At 44.4% G+C, this 22,500-nt stretch overlaps 1 protein-coding gene across 1 annotated transcript in view; it reads left to right on the plus strand.

Annotated features, from left to right (window-relative positions):
- Positions 1-22,500, plus strand: part of LOC109899150 (RNA binding fox-1 homolog 3) — a 745,488-nt gene that overhangs the window by 651,849 nt on the left and 71,139 nt on the right. Inside the window, exon 7 of the mRNA XM_031836492.1 lies at positions 21,622-21,879. Coding sequence (XP_031692352.1) covers positions 21,622-21,879 — 258 coding nt within the window. The remainder of the gene's footprint in view (positions 1-21,621; positions 21,880-22,500) is intronic.

Genomic DNA, 22,500 nt, shown 5'->3' on the forward strand with positions numbered 1-22,500 from the left:
AAAAAAGGCTCTGTTATGGTTACAACCCTTTTTTGGGGTTATATAGAACACTTTTCTATGGTTCTTTGTAGAACCTTTATTGAGAATGGTTCTCTGAAGGACCTGTCTCAATCGGCAAAGGTCTTTGTATATCCATTTGAAGAATCGTACAGGTTTTTTATTCTGGTCAGAAATATTATTAAAATTCCATAGGTGTTATTGTGTTCATTGACAAGTTGAATCAAGTGAGCTACCTCTGGAACAGCTGGTGGCCGGTGAGGAGGGAATTGACTGATTTAGTCAACCAGTCTCAATTGATACAAGACTGACCAGAACATGGCTCACCAGAATAAACTATCCTGTATGGTGAGTCTTTCACATAACAAGATCACTGGCTATAGTCATATATAATATGCAATAAATAACACAACAGATTAGATGAACTGGAATGACACTCACTCGGTTGAACAAAAAGAGCTGTGAGCAAACCACTGCCCCGAAAAATGACCCTGCGTTTGAGGAACCCTCTTAGTGTATATCTGACTGTGTGTATCAGGGTGTCCTCTCCCTTTCTCTTTCTCTCCACTTTTTCTCTCTCTCTCTGTGTCAGTGGCTTTGTGCGTTGGTCTGATTGAATGGGGCAGTGAGGCAGATTTACATATGTTACCATTGTTAGTGGGGTTAGTAGATATCATGTAGCAGGTCTGGAGGGAGACGTCAGCGGGCCAGGCTGCAGACCAGAGCAGAATCACAAGTAGCTGCACTGTGCTCCTACTTTCATATCTCTCTCTCTCTCTCTCTCTCTCGCTCTCTCTCTCTCTCTCTCTCTCTCTCTCTCTCTCTCAATTCAATTTAAGGGCTTTATTGGCATGGGAAACATATGTTAACATTGCCAAAGCAGGTGCACTAGATAATAAACAATAGTGAAATAAACAATAACAATGAACATTAAACATTACACTCACAGAAGTTACAAAATAATAAAGACATTACAAATGTCATATTATGTGCAAATAGTTAAAGTACAAAAGGGAAAATAAAGAAACATAAATATGGTTTGTATTTATAATGGCATTTGTTCTTCTTTCTCGCTCTCTTTCTATCTCTCTCTATTTCGTTCTCTATACCTTACCCCCTCTATTCTCTTTCTCTGTCTTTCTCGCCTTCCCTCCATCCATCTCATTTACCCTGTCCCCATCTATCTTTTTCCCAAGGCAGGTGTTGTTTAGTCTAGTCACTAGACTCTTGGGTCCCAGGGTCCGGAAAACACACACACACACACACACACTGATGGGTTAGGGTTGTCCCTGCTTGGCCGGTGAGTGTCTAGGAGTGTTGGCCAATATCTGCTCAGTCAAGTGTTAAATTAGATTCCCCTGCCTCTGTCAGATCAGTGTGTGCATGTGTGTGTGTGTGTGTGTTTGTGTTGCGTGTGAGCACATGTGCAGACGCTTACAGCACTCGCATACACACACATACACAAAGAGACTAACACTGGATCACAGTTACACACAGAGCTCACAAGTGGAGAATTTTTACGCACTTTCATGAAGCTTCATTGAATATTGCAGAGACATTTCAGCCAACGCACTATAAAAAATGCAGGGTCAAAACAGCCCAGCGCTGGGTGAATAGAGAACAGAACACACATTGGGTTATTTTCACCCAGTAAGTTGAGGCACTATGGGCTCTGTTCAGTCTGTGTTGCTGAAGCATTACAGAGAAATGTAAAGTCATTTCCTATTGAGCCGACAACTGCACCGCTTACCGTGAATGCAGTCTCCGCTAACGTGGGAACGTCACATTTAAATTCAATCACACTGTAACACTGACGATAAGCTCTGAATAGGGCCCTAAGTTGGGTTTTCTTTGAAGACTGAAGGCGTGTCTTAGTAGGGGTGTGGCTTAGTAGGGGTGTGGCTTTCAGACATTTGTTTTTTGCCACCTCCGTTCTGTTGGATTGTCATCACATGTTGAGCAAAGACTTTGTAGCATTAATGAGACTTACACAAGCGTGTGAGTTTTTCAAGTGCCACACAGACAGCAATACTACAGTGCAGATGAACCGGAATGACACTCACAGGAGGCAAAAATAACTAACTGAAAGCCACACCCCTACTAAGCCACGCCTCCAGTCATCTGATCTGATCCAGTGGGTCATAGCTCAATAACCCAGCATCAATAACCTAACAACCCAACTGAGTGACCCAACTGGCTCGTTCAAAATAACCCAATGTGTGTTCTGTCCAATATTTACCCAAATTTGGTTGTTTTTAACCCAGCATTTGTTTTTGTAGTCTCACCCAGTCTTCTGGAGTTTAACAGTAACTCTAACCCAGAGCAGTTTCAAAAAGTCCACCAAGTCATAGTCTGAGGCATCGTCCTAAATAGCACCCTATTCTCTTTATAGTACTTTTGAGCGTTGGATAATGCAACCCATTTGCTTCCTGCATTGGTCACATAGCCTATAACATGCATTCATGACATGATACATGGCTCCTAGTAACCACAGGAATTAAAATAATCTTCTCATTTTGTGTTTATTAGCTTGTTGATTTGTGCAGCCTTTCTCACTCTCAGTTTCCATTTGTTTTCTCCTCCCCTCTCTGTTCTCTGTTTATTTAGCTGCTCATTTCCCGCCATAATTACTGCAAATGGAGAATTAGCGTCTTTTCAGCAAGGGAGGGTTTAATTTCATGACTAAATTAAGCCAAGAACAGATGGGGGCTATTTTACAGTACATAATATATTATAAAACAGAATATATGTGTGTGTGTGTGTGTGTGTGTGTGTGTGTGTGTGTGTGTGTGTGTGTGTGTGTGTGTGTGTGTGTGTGTGTGTGTGTGTGTGTGTGTGTGCGTGTGTGTGTGTGTGTGTGTGTGTTTGTGTGTGTGTGTGTGTGTGTGTGTGTGTAATAGGGGCAACCCCACACATCATATAGGGTTCTTCGGTGCTCTTCCCAACCCTTTATTAAAGAACCCCTTTCTCTTTGAACAGTTGTTCCTAGGCCCTTCCATGAATGATTCTACCAACATTCATACAAGCTTCTTCACATCATTGATAGTCATGACATATTGTCTGACAGTCTATGTATTTAATGAAACGTACAGAGACTTCACCTTCTAAAGATTCAAGCTTGATTAACAGTGCTGACAATTCCATTTGGGCGAGCTAGGTAACTTATACAGCTAGCATGTTGTCCACATTGATACTGTTACAATAAACAAACAGTTGGATTAACAAATCATTTGTGAAACCATGATGTGTATGACAGGATTGGACGTTGCATGCGATTTCAATGTTGTTTGAGTTGCTTTATCAGCACATTTGGTTGAGGTAATCTCACTGCAACACTTCTCACTGTATCCATGTTCTATGTCATAGGCTTTTTCAAAGAACCGTCACTCAAGGTGAGATCCCCGTCCACTCAGCCTGTTAGCTCCCCGCCCACTCAGCCTACTAGCTCCACACCCACTCAGCCTACTAGATCCCCGCACACTCAGTCTACTAGCTCCCCTCCCACTCAGCCTACTAGCTCCCCGCCCACTCAGCCTACTAGATCCCCGCACACTCAGTCTACCTAGATCCCCGCCCACTTAGCCTACTAGCTCCCCGCCCACTCAGTCTACTAGATCCCCGCCCACTCAGACTCCTAGCTCCCCGCCCACTCAGTCTACTAGATCCCCACCCACTCAGTCTACTAGATCCCCGCCCACTCAGTCTACTAGATCCCCGCCCACTCAGTCTACTAGATCCCCGCCCACTCAGTCTACTAGATCCCCGCCCACTCAGTCTACTAGATCCCCGCCCACTCAGACTACTAGATCCCCGCCCACTCAGTCTACTAGATCCCTGCCCACTCGGTCTACTAGATCCCCGCCCACTCAGTCTACTAGATCCCCGCCCACTCAGTCTACTAGATCCCCGCCCACTCAGTCTACTAGATCCCCGCCCACTCAGTCTACTAGATCCCCGCCCACTCAGTCTACTAGATCCCCGCCCACTCAGTCTACTAGATCCCCGCCCACTCAGTCTACTAGATCCCCGCCCACTCAGTCTGTCTTTAAGATTTACTGATAGTTTGACATGAGAGAAACATTTATTTTATTCTCACATTTTGAGCATTTTAATCAGAAAAAAATATTATGGGTGCTATTTCAGCCACTCAAAAGGCTATTTTACATGGGAATCACTGTTCAGGACCTTTAAACCTTAAATGGTTGAGCATTTTGTATGTTCTTTTGGTTTGTTTAGTCCTATAGTCGCTGCCAGTATGGAAGCCTTTGTTAAGGCCTCTAGAAGTGAAAGTGATATAAAACACCAAATATTCATTCATATGCTGTATGTCTGTAAACACTTTAGCGAGCAGCCAACCTGCTTGCACCAATCCCTTATAATTATAGTCAAATACTGTGAAATACAAACCCCTCATCTCAACAAATTTCATTCATCCATCAAAAAAATGTATTCATTCCGAACTGCTTGTAATCTACTATCAAAATCACTGTATCCCCTTTACAGTGTGTGTGCTTTGCCACTCTGTGGTTTCACAAGAAAAACATCAGAAGATAAGTATGCATGGGATGGGAGCGAGTATGCATGGGATGGGAGCGAGTATGCATGGTTCCACCCGATTACACAACCCTCCACCTTAGAGGCTGCTGCCCCATTTACATAGACTTGGAATCACTGGCCTCTTTAATAATGGAACACTAGTCACTATAATAATGTTTAAATAATGTTTACATACTGCTTTACTCATCTCGTATGTATATACTGTATTATATTCTACTGTATTTTAGTCAATTACACTCCAACATTTCTCAATCTAATATTTATATATTTCGGCTTTAAGGCTTTAAGGCTTTTTAAATTTTTTAGATTTGTGTCTATTGTTGTGAATTGTTTTAGATACTACTGCACTGTTGGAGCTAGGAACACAAGCATTTCACTACACCGGCAATATCCAGGCTGTATCACAACCGGCCGTGATTGGGAGTCCCATAGGGCAGCGCACAATTGGCCCAGTGTTGTCTGGGTTTGGCTGGTGTAGGCCGTCATTGTAAATAAGAATTTGTCCTCAACTGACTTGCCTAGCTAAATAAAGGTTAAATAAAAAATGAAAAAAATAAACATCTGCTAAATATGTGTATGTGACCAATAACATTTGATTTGATTTGAGAGAGGTATGAAGAAAGAAAGAGTGAACAAGTGAAGATGGGAAAAAGAGAGATGGAGAGAGTAAACACACTAGGGCCCACCTCCAAGTCCCGATGACAAATCAATCACTCTACTTTTATTTTCTGAATGACAAGCCCCAAAAGGAGAAAACAACAAAGGGGATCAAATCAAATGGAAAACATAACAATCCCTTCGCTGCGTTTGCCTTCCAAGAGCAAAGAGCATGTGGTTAGGATCAAGTTACCGCTGATACGAGATCAGATATTTTCTCATGCCTGTAATGGTTAATGTGAGGTCAAAAGTAGTGCACTAAAGAGGGACTAGAGTGCCATTTGAGACACAACCTTCAGAGTGTGACCGTTCGTGCCACACAGTGCCACAGAGCCTACAAAGCTTTTAACCAACAGCTGCATATTGACATGCCAGCTGACAGTGTGATGTTGTTGTCTTTTGCAGACCTTTTAGTGAAAGTGTAAAGATGCAAGTCTCTGCTTCTTTTGGTGATGATTAATATTGATGTGAGCTGCAGATTTCAGACAGCCGTGAAAAAGCGAGAGATAAAGACAGCAAGAGAGAGAGAGAGGGGGGATATCAGACAGGAGGGGAAGAGGGGATGAGTTCACAAAACACTGCAGACATTTTGTCACTAAACCCTCAATAAACAGCTTTAGTCTAGCAGGATTTATTTCAATTAGACAAATCTACAATTTTCCCTCTCCCTCTGTCTCTCTCCTCACTCTCCCTCTCTTCTTTGTCCCCATTTCTACTTGAAAAGTTACAGCATACACTAATTAAAACCCCAAAACACAGTTCATCCACCTCTATCCTCACCTCACAAATAAGTGAGGAAAAAATAGAACAGAGAGAGAGAAAATATTTTTTCTCTCATGATTGAGCCCAGCTTCAACAGTTGCAGCTATTCTCAATCCTGACAACTAATTAAAACAGAAGCATATTAGTGACAACTGAAAGACAGATAGAGTGAGGGAGAGAGAGAATGACAACTGAAAGACAGATAGAGTGAGGGTGAGAGAGAATGACAACTGAAAGACAGATAGAGTGAGGGTGAGAGAGAATGACAACTGAAAGACAGATAGAGTGAGGGAGAGAGAGAATGACAACTGAAAGACAGATAGAGTGAGGGTGAGAGAGAATGACAACTGAAAGACAGATAGAGTGAGGGTGAGAGAGAATGACAACTGAAAGACAGATAGAGTGAGGGTGAGAGAGAATGACAACTGAAAGACAGATAGAGTGAGGGTGAGAGAGAATGACAACTGAAAGACAGATAGAGTGAGGGAGAGAGAGAATGACAACTGAAAGACAGAGTGAGGGTGAGAGAGAATGACAACTGAAAGACAGATAGAGTGAGGGTGAGAGAGAATGACAACTGAAAGACAGATAGAGTGAGGGTGAGAGAGAATGACAACTGAAAGACAAATAGGGTGAGGGAGAGAGAGAATGACAACTGAAAGACAGATAGAGTGAGGGTGAGATAGAATGACAACTGAAAGACAGATAGAGTGAGGGTGAGAGAGAATGACAACTGAAAGACAGATAGAGTGAGGGTGAGAGAGAATGACAACTGAAAGACAGATAGAGTGAGGGTGAGAGAGAATGACAACTGAAAGACAAATAGGGTGAGGGAGAGAGAGAATGACAACTGAAAGACAAATAGGGTGAGGGGAGAGAGAGAATGACAACTGAAAGACAAATAGGGTGAGGGAGAGAAAGAATGACAACTGAAAGACAAGTAGGGTGAGGGAGAGAGAGAATGACAACTGAAAGACAAATAGGGTGAGGGAGAGAGAGAATGACAACTGAAAGACAAATAGGGTGAGGGAGAGAGAGAATGACAACTGAAAGACAAATAGGGTGAGGGAGAGAGAGAATGACAACTGAAAGACAGATAGGGTGAGGGAGAGAGAGAATGACAACTGAAAGACAGATAGGGTGAGGGAGAGAGAGAATGACAACTGAAAGACAAATAGGGTGAGGGAGAGAGAGAATGACAACTGAAAGACAAATAGGGTGAGGGAGAGAGAGAATGACAACTGAAAGACAAATAGGGTGAGGGAGAGAGAGAATGACAACTGAAAGACAAATAGGGTGAGGGAGAGAGAGAATGACAACTGAAAGACAGATAGGGTGAGGGAGAGAGAGAATGACAACTGAAAGACAAATAGGGTGAGGGAGAGAGAGAATGACAACTGAAAGACAAATAGGGTGAGGGAGAGAGAGAATGACAACTGAAAGACAGATAGGGTGAGGGAGAGAGAGAATGACAACTGAAAGACAAATAGGGTGAGGGAGAGAGAGAATGACAACTGAAAGACAGAGAGATAAATAGAATAGAGAATAGAGGAAAAGAGTGGAATAAGCAGGGACAAAGTCTGGGAGACAGAAAGGTAGTGTCCTTTCTTATTTACACCCTCTATTTTCAACACTCTCCCTCTCTTCTTACTCTCTTTCTTTCTCTAACATACGTACTTCCGCCCTCGCTCCTTCTCACTGTCTTTCTCTAACAGACTTCCTCCCTCTCTACCTCCCTACCCTCTTTACCTGAGTAGCTTCATAACTCCAGTTTGTCTAATTCGTTAAGTCTCTGTGACAACCCTTTTTAATAATGTTTATTAATTAGGGCTGTCTACTGTGCTGTCGCGCTGAGTATTATTTTATTCAGGCACCATTAGGCTGTCCTGTTTCACAAGCCTGGGTCCTTCCCATGAGAGGCGGCTACAGGAGCGGCCATCGATAACTCAGCCCACCCCACCGCTTGCTAACACGAATAGCACGCTAACAGACGCCGCCATGGCAACCATAAATCTGGCCCCGGTCCAGCAGTGACAGCCAGTGGAATGAAGTTCCAGGCGACACTCTTGGGAAAAACGGTTCCAAAAGGGTTCTTTGTAAGGCAAGGGTTCTAACTGGAACCTTTTTCATCCTAAGAACCATTTTTGGAAGAAAGGGTTCTTTGACGATTGTTTGGAAGGCAAGAAGGTTTCTACATAGAACCCATCTGCATCTGAACAATCATTCTTTTTGTAATTTAAAAAGATAACAATTATAGTGCCTGAGCATTAGTGTTTACCTCAGTGTTTAAACTGTAGCCCTTTACACTCATACCCGTATACCCGTTGAAAATGGCAGATTTGGGAACCAATAAAAGACTAAATTGGAAAACAGTGGCTGTATAGTAACATGCTATACATGATGTCAGAACTCTGGCTAGGTGCTTCACAGCGCTGTAGGTGATTTGACTGACAGACGTTTTAAATTTCAGCACCTTGCGCAACAAGAAGTTGCCCCCATCCCTCCCGCTAATTGGGCAACTTTTACAAGTGTTTTGTTGTCTGAGTGAGGGAAATGCTGTACATTAAGAGGACTCTGTATTTTGAAAGATGAGGTGTTGAAGTTTATATTAAAAAACACTTTGATGTCATACAAGCCAAACACCTGTGATTCCAAAATATGCATTTCCCATTTCCATACCATAAACAGGTGTGCTCTAGTTCCTTAACAGCACAGCTAGGAGAGCTCAGAAAATACTCTTCTTTGAGTCATAAAAGTGCATTGAAACTACTTAGGAACTGTGCATACGTTAGAGAGGTGTGTGGGCACTTGGAGACACAAGTTAGTCCTCTCACTCAAAGCCTTGTCATTTTGTTTGTCTTATGTTGTACCTTCCCCACATTTTCCAGGAATATTCTTATCGTGTTACTGAATGTATGCAGAGGAGTTTCAGATTTTGTTATCAACAAATGAGGCAAAAGTACAGTAAATGTAAAAAATGAACATCAAATCCACCATATAATGTTTGGATTCAGTCTTATGTCAGGTGAACTGTTGTGTCCTCACCTTTGGTTTAATCATTTTCCCATCATCTCAAACTGTTCCCTTTCAATTGATACCATGGTGATGCATTTTCATATTTTTTCTGTAAGAAACATTTCAATTTAGCCCTATCAATATAGGCCAATTCCCACGAGTATGCATTACATTTAAAACTTGTTTCAGACTGTACCTATTTGAACACAGCAAATTGGCCAGTGTTACCTAGTATTGATTTGTCAGTGTAACAGTTCTCAAGTTGATTCAGTAGTTAAATGAACTCTGCACAGAGGTAAATGAAATGTCCTGAACAGTCATTCTGATCCCCATGTAAAAGAGACTTTTGAGTGAGAGAAACATCATCCATAATATTTTTTCCTAATAAAAATGCTTGCATGTGGAAGTCTGAAAAGACAGACTAAGTGGGTGCGGAGCTAATAGGCTGAGTGGGCGGGGAGCTAGTAGGCTGAGTGGACGGGGAGCTAGTAGGCTGAGTGGACGAGGAGCTAGTAGGCTGAGTGGGCGGGGAGCTAGTAGGCTGAGTGGGCGGGGAGCTAGTAGGCTGAGTAGACGGGGAGCTAGTAGGCTGAGTGGACGGGGAGCTAGTAGGCTGAGTGGACGAGGAGCTAGTAGGCTGAGTGGGCGGGGAGCTAGTAGGCTGAGTGGGCGGGGAGCTAGTAGGCTGAGTAGACGGGGAGCTAGTAGGCTGAGTGGACGGGGAGCTAGTAGGCTGAGTGGGCGGGGAGCTAGTAGGCTGAGTGGGCGGGGAGCTAGTAGGCTGAGTGGGCGGGGAGCTAGTAGGCTGAGTAGACGGGGAGCTAGTAGGCTGAGTGGACGGGGAGCTAGTAGGCTGAGTGGACGGGGAGCTAGTAGGCTGAGTGGGCGGGGAGCTAGTAGACTGAGTGGGCGGGGAGCTAGTAGGCTGAGTGGGCGGGGAGCTAGTAGGCTGAGTGGACGGGGAGCTAGTAGGCTGAGTGGACGGGGAGCTAGTAGGCTGAGTGGACGGGGAGCTAGTAGGCTGAGTGGACGGGGAGCTAGTAGGCTGAGTGGACGGGGAGCTAGTAGGCTGAGTGGGCGGGGAGCTAGTAGGCTGAGTGGGTGGGGATCTAGTAGGCTGAGTGGGCGGGAAGCTGGTAGGCTTAGTGGGTGGGGAGCTGGTAGGCTGAGTGGACGGGGAGCTAGTAGGCTGAGTGGATGGGGAGCTAGTAGGCTGAGTGGGCGGGGAGCTAGTAGACTGAGTGGGCGGGGAGCTAGTAGGCTGAGTGGGCGGGGAGCTAGTAGGCTGAGTGGACGGGGAGCTAGTAGGCTGAGTGGACGGGGAGCTAGTAGGCTGAGTGGACGGGGAGCTAGTAGGCTGAGTGGGCGGGGAGCTAGTAGACTGAGTGGGCGGGGAGCTAGTAGGCTGAGTGGGAGGGGAGCTAGTAGGCTGAGTGGACGGGGAGCTAGTAGGCAGAGTGGACGGGGAGCTAGTAGGCTGAGTGGACGGGGAGCTAGTAGGCTGAGTGGACGGGGAGCTAGTAGGCTGAGTGGACGGGGAGCTAGTAGGCTGAGTGGGCGGGGAGCTAGTAGGCTGAGTGGGTGGGGATCTAGTAGGCTGAGTGGGCGGGAAGCAGGTAGGCTTAGTGGGTGGGGAGCTGGTAGGCTGAGTGGATGGGGAGCTAGTAGGCTGAGTGGGCGGGGAGCTAGTAGGCTGAGTGGGCGGGGAGCTTGTAGGCTGAGTGGGCGGGAAGCTGGTAGGCTTAGTGGGTGGGGAGCTGGTAGGCTGAGTGGGTGGGGAGCTAGTAGGCTGAGTGGGTGGGGAGCTGGTAGCAGAGTGGGTGGGGCTGTAGTAGGCTGAGTGGGCGGGGATCTAGTAGGCTGAGTGGATGGGGAGCTAGTAAGCTGAGTGGGCGGGGAGTTAGTAGGCTGAGTGGGCGGGAAGCTGGTAGGCTTAGTGGGTGGGGAGCTGGTAGGCTGAGTGGGTGGGGAGCTAGTACGCTGAGTGGGTGTGGAGCTGGTAGCAGAGTGGGTGGGGCTGTAGTAGGCTGAGTGGGCGGGGATCTAGTAGGCTGAGTGGGCGGAGAGCTAGTAGGCTGAGTGGGCGGGGAGCTGGTAGCAGAGTGGGTGGGGCTGTAGTAGGCTGAGTGGGGCGGGGATCTAGTTGGCTGAGTGGGCGGGGAGCTAGTAGGCTGAGTGGGTGGGGAGCTAGTAGGCTGAGTGGGTGGGGAGCTAGTAGGCTGAGTGGGCGGGGATCTAGTAGTCTGAGTGTGCAGGGAGCTAGTAGGCTGAGTAGGCGGGGATCTAGTAGGCTGAGTGGGCGGGAAGCTGGTAGGCTTAGTGGGTGGGGAGCTGGTAGGCTGAGTGGATGGGGAGCTAGTAGGCTGAGTGGACGGGGAGCTAGTAGGCTGAGTGGACGGGGAGCTAGTAGGCTGAGTGGGCGGGGATCTAGTAGGCTGAGTGGGCGGGAAGCTGGTAGGCTTAGTGGGTGGGAAGCTGGTAGGCTGAGTGGATGGGGAGCTAGTAGGCTGAGTGGACGGGGAGCTAGTAGGCTGAGTGGATGGGGAGCTAGTAGGCTGAGTGGGCGGGGAGCTAGTAGACTGAGTGGGCGGGGAGCTAGTAGGCTGAGTGGGCGGGGAGCTAGTAGGCTGAGTGGACGGGGAGCTAGTAGGCTGAGTGGACGGGGAGCTAGTAGGCTGAGTGGACGGGGAGCTAGTAGGCTGAGTGGGCGGGGAGCTAGTAGACTGAGTGGGCGGGGAGCTAGTAGGCTGAGTGGGCGGGGAGCTAGTAGGCTGAGTGGACGGGGAGCTAGTAGGCAGAGTGGACGGGGAGCTAGTAGGCTGAGTGGACGGGGAGCTAGTAGGCTGAGTGGACGGGGAGCTAGTAGGCTGAGTGGACGGGGAGCTAGTAGGCTGAGTGGGTGGGGATCTAGTAGGCTGAGTGGGCGGGAAGCAGGTAGGCTTAGTGGGTGGGGAGCTGGTAGGCTGAGTGGATGGGGAGCTAGTAGGCTGAGTGGGCAGGGAGCTAGTAGGCTGGGTGGGCGGGGAGCTTGTAGGCTGAGTGGGCGGGAAGCTGGTAGCAGAGTGGGTGGGGCTGTAGTAGGCTGAGTGGGCTGGGATCTAGTTGGCTGAGTGGGCGGGGAGCTAGTAGGCTGAGTGGGTGGGGAGCTAGTAGGCTGAGTGGGTGGGGAGCTAGTAGGCTGAGTGGGCGGGGAGCTGGTAGCAGAGTGGGTGGGGCTGTAGTAGGCTGAGTGGGCTGGGATCTAGTTGGCTGAGTGGGCGGGGAGCTAGTAGGCTGAGTGGGTGGGGAGCTAGTAGGCTGAGTGGGTGGGGAGCTAGTAGGCTGAGTGGGCGGGGATCTAGTAGTCTGAGTGAGCAGGCAGCTAGTAGGCTGAGTAGGCGGGGATCTAGTAGGCTGAGTGGGCGGGGATCTAGTAGGCTGAGTGGGCGGGGAGCTAACAGGCTGAGTGGGCGGGGAGCTAACAGGCTGAGTGGGCGGGGATCTCACCTTGACTTACGGTTCTTTGAAAAAGCCTATGACATAGAACATGGATACAGTGAGCAGTGTTGCAGTGAGATTATCTCAAGCAAATGTGCTGATAAAGCAACTCAAACAACATTGAAATTGCATGCAACATCCAATCCTGTCATTCACATCATCGTTTCACAAATGTTTGTTAAACCAACTGTTAGTTTATTGAAACAACGTCCAAATGGAACTGTCAGCACAAGCTAGCTAGCTAGTTCATCTTGGACAATTTCAGTTGAATCTTTAGAAGGTGAGGTCTTTGTACTTTTCATTAAATACATAGACTGGCAGACAATATATCATGACTATCAATGATGTGAAGAAGCTTGTATGAATATTCCTCTTGGTTCTTGGTGGAACCGTACATGGAGAGTTCTAGGAAGAACCCTTCAAAGATAAAAGGATTCTCAGTATAACATTTTATAGAGGATTCTAAGAAGAGCATCAGAAAGGGTCCCCCGTTATGGTTCTACGTAGCACCTTTTTTCTACGAGTGCAGCCTAATAAATGTAGGGCTGCCCCCATTACATACACACGCACACGCCCGCAGGCGCACGCACACACACACACACACACACACACTGACCATCTATCAGGCTAAGCCAAGTCCCATTAAATAATGATTTTACACCTCAAATATACTGTGTTATAATATATTCTGTTTTATAATATATTATGTACTGTAAAATAGCCCCCATCTGTTCCTGGCATAATATAGTCATGAAATTAAACCCTCCCTTGCTGAAAAGACGCTAATTCTCCATTTGCAGTAATTATGGCGGGAAATGAGCAGCTAAATAAACAGAGAACAGAGAGGGGAGGAGAAAACAAATGGAAACTGAGAGTGAGAAAGGCTGCACAAATCAACAAGCTAATAAACACAAAATGAGAAGATTATTTTAATTCCTGTGGTTACTAGGAGCCATGTATCATGTCATGAATGCATGTTATAGGCTATGTGACCAATGCAGGAAGCAAATGGGTTGCATTATCCAACGCTCAAAAGTACTATAAAGAGAATAGGGTGCTATTTAGGACGATGCCTCAGACTATGACTTGGTGGACCTTGTGAAACTGCTCTGGGTTAGAGTTACTGTTAAACTCCAGGGTGAGACTACAAAAACAAATGCTGGGTTAAAAACAACCAAATTTGGGTAAATATTGGACAGAACACACATTGGGTTATTTTGAACGAGCCAGTTGGGTCACTCAGTTGGGTTGTTAGGTTATTGATGCTGGGTTATTGAGCTATGACCCACTGGATCAGATCAGAACATTGGAGGCGTGGCTTAGTCGCGGTGTGGCTTTCAGGACATATTTTTCGGCCACCCATGAGGGTTAATATCATTTCGGTTCATCTGTTCTGCTGTATTGGTGTTGGTATGTTGAGTACTGATATTTCTGTAGGTCTTACCTAAGACTATGTGTTCCTCAAGCGCCTATGCTGATCCCAAAGTTGGGTTTGTTACCACTTTGAGATGATATTTAAATAATAATGTTATTAAGTCTCTGGTGAGAACAGCTCTGGTAGACTTTCCTGCATCTTGGCAAAGGAAAAATGCTCAATAATTTATGTACATAATTTCAGAGAAATAAACATTTTCGACTACTTTTGTTAGTTTAATTTTATTTTAATATTAGATTCAATATTTTAGTCATTGATGATGAATGTATTTGAATAACTGTATTGAAGTTAATTGATCTGGTGGCAGGTAGCCTAGCAGTTTAGAGTGTTGGGCCAGCTGGGATTTCGGCTCATAAAACTGACAGATTTACATGATGCATATATATTTTTGTTCAGTATATAATATTGGAAGACAAGGGAGATGTGCAGAGTATAACCTGAACATGATGAACAGGAATGATATTTACTTTTATCAGAAGTTTCGTCATCTATAATGTCATAAGCTTTGTTTGATCACGTGCTTTTTCAAACCGTGTGATAAATCAGATACTTCTGATTTCGAAATTGTTCCGGTACTTTCTTCTATTCCGGTAGCTTAGCAGGTAGTGTAGGGAACTATGGAACATTCATGGACGTAAGGGTGTGAATCACGTTGAAGACACACTATTTCGATTTGTTAATTTGTTTTATTTAGTACAGTACAGGCTTCTGTCTTAAGCATCCTTAACAATGCCATAGATTCCGTTTTTTTATACAGTAAACTTCATGGCGAAAAAGAGAAGCATGATGTAAGATGCAAACCTGGTATTCCAACTGATAATAGGCTACTAAAGCCAACAACTTACTGCTGTGTCACATAGTTTTGATGAAAACAGTGGAGATAAAAACATCTATCTGATAATCACACACTGCTCTTTATTGCTCACCAACAGATGTCATTAATGTGCATTGTGAACTGATAATGAAGCTCTGAGTAATTAACCATTTTTCGGCACAATTTGACACAATTTGGTGACAGCTCCGAAACCTTCAGAAAGCCTAGGTTTCCCATCACTACCAGGAAGTTGGAAAACACAGGCTGAGTGGGCGGGGAGCTTATATTCATGAGCTCGCCTTGACTGACAGCTCTTTGAAACGCATACATCAACAAACCATGCAGTGAGCAGTGCTGCAGTAAAATTGTTTCAAGCAAATTTGGTGATACACAAAGCAAGTCAAAGATCGACATTGCAGCAATGATGTCAAAACATTCTGGGCTGCATCTCCCGTTTGGCATGTCTCTTGTGATGTGGTTAACAGAAGCACTGACGGATGTGTTGACTCGACAACTACGTCTGAGTTTTGAATGACCCTACCCACCTTTAGTTCCATGCTGGCTGAAGCCCTAGCTAGCCACTAACTAGCTAACACCAGACACTGGTGAATAAGTATCTTTGTCAGAGATGAATAGGGTAAACTTTTATTATATTCGCTGACACCCTACAGTCAAACTCTACCACCAGCAGAGTAGCTATCTAGCTATATAAACCACGTCCCTCTGCGCACACACCTTCTCTGGTGTTGGTTACAAGGAAGTAGCTACTTATTTAAATTAGGTAAGAGAATATCATGTTATCATTGGTGTATTAAAATGAGAGTTAGGATGATGTCGCCCTATCCCCTTACTAATCCTGCCTCCTGAATCCAAGTGTTTGACATGGTGGAGGGGACCTGTAACGTTATGATCAAACTTTATCAATGTAGAAGCAACAGTCATTTTTCTTACTTCTATCATCATAATATGGTTTCATCCAAATATCCTCCTCTTTCTTAAAAAACATGATTTTGACAGATCATAATCTTTAAGACTTGCTGCCAATGTTTCCCCTATACCAATGGAGGCTGCTGAGGGGAGGACGGCTGATAATAATGGGTGGAAGAGAGCAAATGGAATTGCATCAAACACATGGAAACCACGTGCATGATGTATTTGCTACCATTCCATGAATTCTGCTCCAGCCATTACCACGAGCCCGTCCTTCCCAATTAAGGTGCTACCAACCTCCTGTGGTCTGTACACTTTACATTTATGGGGCATTATAACCAAATATGAGTTAAATTGTTACAGCTTTCTCACTCACAGGTGTAACAAATACACTGAATGTACGAAACATTAAGAACACCTGATCTTTCCATGATAGACTGACCAGGTGAATCCAGGTGAAAGGTATGATCCCTCATTGATGTCACTTGTAAATCCCCTTCAATCAGTGTAGATGAAGGGGAGGAGACAGGTTAAAGAAGGATTTTTAAGCCTTGAGACAATTGAGACATGGATTGTGTGTTTGCCATTTAGAGGGGGAATGGGCAAGACTGGGCCTTTGAACAGTGAATGGTAGTAGGTGCCAGGCACACGGATTTGTGTCAAGAACTGCAACGCGTCTGAGTTTTTCACGCTCAACAGTTTCCCGTGTGTATCAAGAATGGTCCACCACCCAAAGGACATCCAGCCAACTTGACATAACTGTGGGAAGTGTTTGTGTTCAGTGTCTGTGTCTGTGTGAGTGTGTGATCTTGCTGTCTACATAGTATGTGTGAGTCAATAGGACATGTAACATGATGGTCCGTTGATCCAGAGGTAAATAAACTCAATGAGGGAGGGATTGAGACTGCAGCTCACTGAGGAAGAGAGAGCGAGAGGAAAGGAGAGAGGAAGGAGGCAGGGGGATGAAGGGATCGATGGATAGTAGGATTTAGCTCATAACAGAAATAATTTACCAACACAGCTTGTCAACAAGAATCGGGGATGTTTAGTGCTTCACCTTCTCAGTCAATTTGATAGTTCAGTAGAGAGAGAGAACTTCCATCTGTCTTTCTCTCTCCTTCTTCCTCTTTTTCTCTCTCTCTCCCTCATTCTTCTCTTTCGCTCCCTCTCTTTCTGTCTCGATATGACTCTCTCTTCTGTTCTCTCTCTCTACTCGGTCGCTCTCCTCTCCTATACCCTTGCACTCTCTCTCAGTCTCTCTTCTTCTTTCTGTTTTATTCAAAATCTTATTTTCTCCTACTCTATTTCCATGATTCCTCTCTCTTTTCTCCTACTCTATTTCCCTGATTCCTCTCTCTTTTCTCCTACTCTATTTCCCTGATTCCTCTCTCTTTTCTCCTCTTCTCCTCTTCCCTTTGTCCCTCCTTTCACTTTCTATTCTTCTTTTTTCACTCTCTTTCTGTAGGAGAGGAAGCTGTTTCATACTGCGACACTTACTGTGTGTGTGTGTGTGTGTGTGTGTGTGTGTGTGTGTGTGTGTGTGTGTGTGTGTGTGTGTGTGTGTGTGTGTGTGTGTGTGTGTGTGTGTGTGTGTGCGTGCATGTGTGTGTGTGCGCGTGTATGCGTGCCTGCATGTGCGCCTCCATGATTGTGTGTGTGTGTGTGTGTGCGTGCGTGCGTGTGTGTGTGTGCAGCAGCAGTGCAGGCTCCAGTGTGAGATATATTACACATCGCTTTTCTGATTTAGGTTTATTAAAAAGAAGACTTGACGCAAACCATTTCTCAGTGCGGCTCTCACATACAGAGCTGAGTGCCATTTCTCACTACGGCTCTCACATACAGAGCTGAGTGCCATTTCTCACTGCGGCTCTCACATACAGAGCTGAGTGCCATTTCTTAACCAAGCACTCAGTGTTCTGCACTGAATGTTCTCATGAGCTCCTTCTGTGCTAAGCCACTTCTCCAGTCAACAACTGGAGCACATGTAAAACTGAGTGTGGGTAATTAGATTGGATGCGCAGAGAAAAATATTACTGTGATGTTATGGGGACGTTATGGTGAAAACTGTAGGCATGAAATATTTATCTTAATCATATCACAATCAACTTTTACCAGTTTAATGTAGACACAAACATAACACTTTTTTTGTATTACAATTTTCTGAAATATTGTATTCAAATATGCAAATGAGGCCAACGCTCATTAAATATTTGCATATCGCTCAAATAAATTTTTCTGAATAATGGATGAAGTCCGTCATAATATTCTGGTTTCATTTTGTTAAGACACTCCAGGACTGGACTTGTCCAGAGCAGATTGTGGATAAATACTTTTTAAAATCTTTCTGTCTGTAAAATACTAAAGAGGTACGTAAAATGCATTTTTGGCACATTTTTCCACAGATAATGTTGTATAGAATAAAAATGTATAACATATCAACAATTCCCTTTGGGCAAGTCTGGAGAATATGCATTATCTAAGGATAACTACACAACATTTGGTGAATGCAAAGGATTCTGAAGCTGAGAAGAATGTAGGAAGAGTCTGACTTTTGGGAAATGGCAGTTAAAGACAAGTACACTGAATGAAGACTACAAAATGACAAACGCCTATTTAGACCCAATCACCATCTCTTCACAGTAAGTCACTTTGAAATGTTTATTGATTTATTATGTGTTATTCAATGTAGTGAGCTTTTAAATGATTGACGTATGTCCATTTTAAAGTGGTTCAAATTCATTAACATTTTGAGGACGGTAGTATGATAAACTAAAGAAAATATACATATTCATGAAGTTTATGACATTTTTGTGTTTATTTTATGAAAACACAAATATTAATGGACCAAATAACAACAAATCTCAAATGGATAGGTACTGTAAATGACCCTGTGGTGTCTGGCATTAAGTCACTGTCATTATTTAGAAAACCCTATTTAAGACCTTATTTTATATCGGTGAGACATGACATAAGTTACCCAGCAAATGGTCAGGATACCACTGCATTCCCAGAACGTAAGTAGAGATGTTCTATGAAGGTTCAAATGACTCATTTCCTAAATGTTTTTTCCCACACTTTTGTAATATTACAGTATGTAAGTGTATTTTAAATGTATAACTGTTTTTCTACCGCATTTCGCTACACCTGCAACAACGTCTGCTAAATATGTGTATGTGACCAACAACATTTTATTTTATTGTAGTTGTCCTCATAAATCACCAAGGGCCCAATTCATTCCGTAGTACTGAAGATCTGCGCTATAGCGCCATTGAAATGTAAGCGTCATTTCTAAATGAGAAGACATACGCAGCTTTTACTGTGAATTCAGGCTCCAGAAAACATTGGAATATTGCCTTAAAATGTCAGTTGCGCTAAAGCGCAACTCTTCAGTGGTACGGATTGAATCGAGTCCTGACACAGCTCCTCTTCTCTGTAGTTGTGCTGTTTCTCAGATGAACGTGGTGTTTGTGGCAATAAACAATTGAGCAAAAGCTGCAGCCAGAGGAAAGTATCGGTGCCAAAAGCTGGAGCTAAGTGACTGATCGGCAAAACGCTTTGTTTGGTTAAAACGTCATCCATCTCAATGCATAAGAATAGGAAACCTCAATAGCTATATTGATCACAGAAACCTTTGGAAAAGGCTGAGGTCAATTGTGGTTTACCTGTAAAAAGTTGTCTGATGTTGATCGATTTTACATTTTCCGATTTTTCTTTCTCTACTTTGTTTTGCCCTTTTCTTTTCTTTTCTTTGAAAAGTTTAAGAATTTTCCCCCAAATAAAATTTAAAAAACAATTCACGGCGAGTGGGATGTGCTGTATTGATAAACGCCAGATTTCTTTAGACACATAATAATGCAATATATGTGGAGGCTGCTGAGGGGAGGACGGCTCATAATAATGGCTGGAAAGGTGTCAATAGAATGGCATCACACACACGGAAACCATGTGTTTGTACTTGATGCCATTCCACAAAGTCCACTGCAGCCATTACCACGAGTCTGTCCTCCCCAATTAAAGTACCACCAACCTCCAGTGTATGGGATCTATAACCTTCTAGGAAGAGAGAGAGAGAGAGAGAGAGAGAGAGAGAGAGAGAGGAGAGGAGAGAGAAGGAAGCTGAGATAAAAATAAATATATTTATCTGACACACACATGGGGAGTGAGAGAGAGAGACAGAGACAGGGGAACTGGTCAACATTAAGAGTGAGTGATGAGAAAGAAAGAGAAAGACAGTGAGAGAGAAAGATTGAGTTAGAGAGAGAGCGAGAGAGAGGCTGTGGGTGGTCTGGTAAGGTAGGGCGGTTGAAAAGCTGTGGGAAGAAATTCCCATGTCAGTGAAGAGAGCTGAGATATATTAAAACCTGTAATTCAAATCAAAGGTTATAATCCAAAATGTATCAGTTAATTGATCTTTGGTCAGTCTCTTTCAGGAGAGCCATTTAGACCCCTCCACCCCCCATTTAGAATGTGTGGGAATGTGTAGTTCAAATCAAATTTTATTGGTCACATACACATATTTAGCAGATGTTATTGCGGGTGTAGTGAAATGCTTGTGTTCCTAGCTACAGTGCAGTAATATCTAACAATACACAACAATACACACAAATCTGAAAGTAAAAGAATGGAATTAAGAAATAAATATTAGTACGAGCAATGTCGGAGTGGTACTGACTAAAGTTCAGTTGAACAGAATACAGTATATACCATACATATGAAATGAGTAAAGCAGTATGTAAACATTATTAATGTGACTAGTGTTCCATTATTAAAGTGTCCAGTGATTCCATGCCTCTAAGGTGCAGGGTTGAGTAACCGGGTGGAAGCTATATTAAGTGATGGCCAACGTGTGTGTGTGTGCGTGTCTGTCTGTCAAGCAATGTTCCACTAAATAAACAGTGTGTCTTGTAATGATCAAACAGTCTGCTTATCTACCATGAGAGCTAATAGGATATCCCTCTCCATGTAGGATCACACATATTTTCTCTATTTCATCAGCTATTTTCACAATTTTGTCTGCCCTGTGTTACTGCTGTGTGTGTGAGTGTGTGTGTGACTGCTGTCTGTCTGCTGTGTGTGTTGATTAGATTTGAGCATCTCTCTCCTGGCATTTTATTGAGGGACAGAGAGACAGGGAATTTATTGCTTGTGTCATTTCTCATTCTTAACACTTGTGGGTTTTTATTGCAAAACCGTGGGTGATCATTTAACTCAATTTAAATAGACAGACCAAACTGAGTTTTTGTCTCGTGTCTCTCTCTGTTTCGACCCATCCTCCTTCCCTTTCCCACCCTTCTGTTTCTTCACTCTCTCACACTGGTAGCAGTAGTTCCCAACCCTCTCCACATTTGGGGCGTGTTCAGCAGGACCCAACGTTTTGGAACGTTCAGATAGATATATGCTATGTACAACAAACATGCCTCTATGTCATGTATAATAATAACGAATCACGTCCTCTCTATTGGTGGCATTTCTTTCTGCAACGTTCGACAACGTTTGACTACTGAACGTGGCCCTGTCGGTCCCCGAGGACAGGGTCGGGAAATCACGTGTGGTCTCTTATTTGAAATGGTACACACACACTAATGTGTTCTATATAGTGCCAAATACGTTTTTTAAAGCTTTTAACCATAGTGGATCCCTTTTTGGTGCTATAAAGAGTAGAACTACAGTATTTCCTACGGTCCTATCAAGAACCATTAATAATATATGCTAGATAGCACCAAAAAAGCATTCTGATATGGTTACAATCCTTTTGGGGGCAGAACAGATGTCAGCACATCACCTGCTGCTGCCCCGACATTTGAATTATCACTAAAAGAGGAAAGAATCCTATTCTGAAATGCAAAGAACCATCACCCTTCCCAAAGAACCCTTGAGGAACTCTCTTTTCGTAGTGTGTACTCAGTTTTGTACACTGCTTGGCCGATAATGATGAACCATTCTCTTTCCCTCTCTCTCTCCACCTCTCTCTCTTCAGGGTAACCAAGAGGCACCAGCCCCTCCTGAAGCGATGGCCCAGCCCTACCCACCAGCCCAGTACCCCCCTCCCCCCCAGAACGGTATCCCAGCGGAGTACACCGCCCCCCACCTTCCTCACCCCCACCCGCCAGCAGACTACACTGGGCAGAGTGCAGGGGCTGAGCACGCCCTAACGCTGTACGCAGCCACACAGACACACAGCGAACAGACCGGCAACGAGAACAACACACCCACCCTCACCGCCACTACAGTATCGGTGAGTGAAGAGTGTCATGCACACACATAAACGTGCATGCAAGTACAGACACACACACACACACACACACACACACACACACACACACACACACACACACACACACACACACACACACACACACACACACACACACACACACACACACACACACACAACCTCCACCGTAAAAAGGCAATATCTTCAGATTTAGTAGGTCTGTGAAAGTTGAAAGAGGGAAGAAGAAGAGGGGGCAGAAAGAAGAGGATAAAGCTCCTTGATAAGGCTCACTCTTCCTCTGCCATCTTTTTCAATTGCCGTTAAATTTAATTTAGTTCTCGTTTTCCTCACCGCTGTCTGGACAGATCTGCCAGGCACTAGCTTAATGGAGAGAGAGAGAGATACGAAGAGAGAGAGAACGAGCGAAAGAGAGAGAGAGAGAGAGAGAGAGAGAGAGAGGGATACGAAGAGAGAGTGAACGAGAGAGAGTGAGAGAGAGAGAGAGAGAGATTGTCAGGAAAGGGTTGACCATGGCCAGTCTTCTGAAGCCTCTCTCTTTTGCTCTTTCAGATCAGAGTTCAGACAGCCTTACATGAAATATTTACTCTGCCCCAAAACCCTGAAACTCAACTTCAAATCAGA

This window comes from Oncorhynchus kisutch, linkage group LG11, assembly GCF_002021735.2.
Source record: "Oncorhynchus kisutch isolate 150728-3 linkage group LG11, Okis_V2, whole genome shotgun sequence".
Taxonomy (NCBI): domain Eukaryota; kingdom Metazoa; phylum Chordata; class Actinopteri; order Salmoniformes; family Salmonidae; genus Oncorhynchus; species Oncorhynchus kisutch.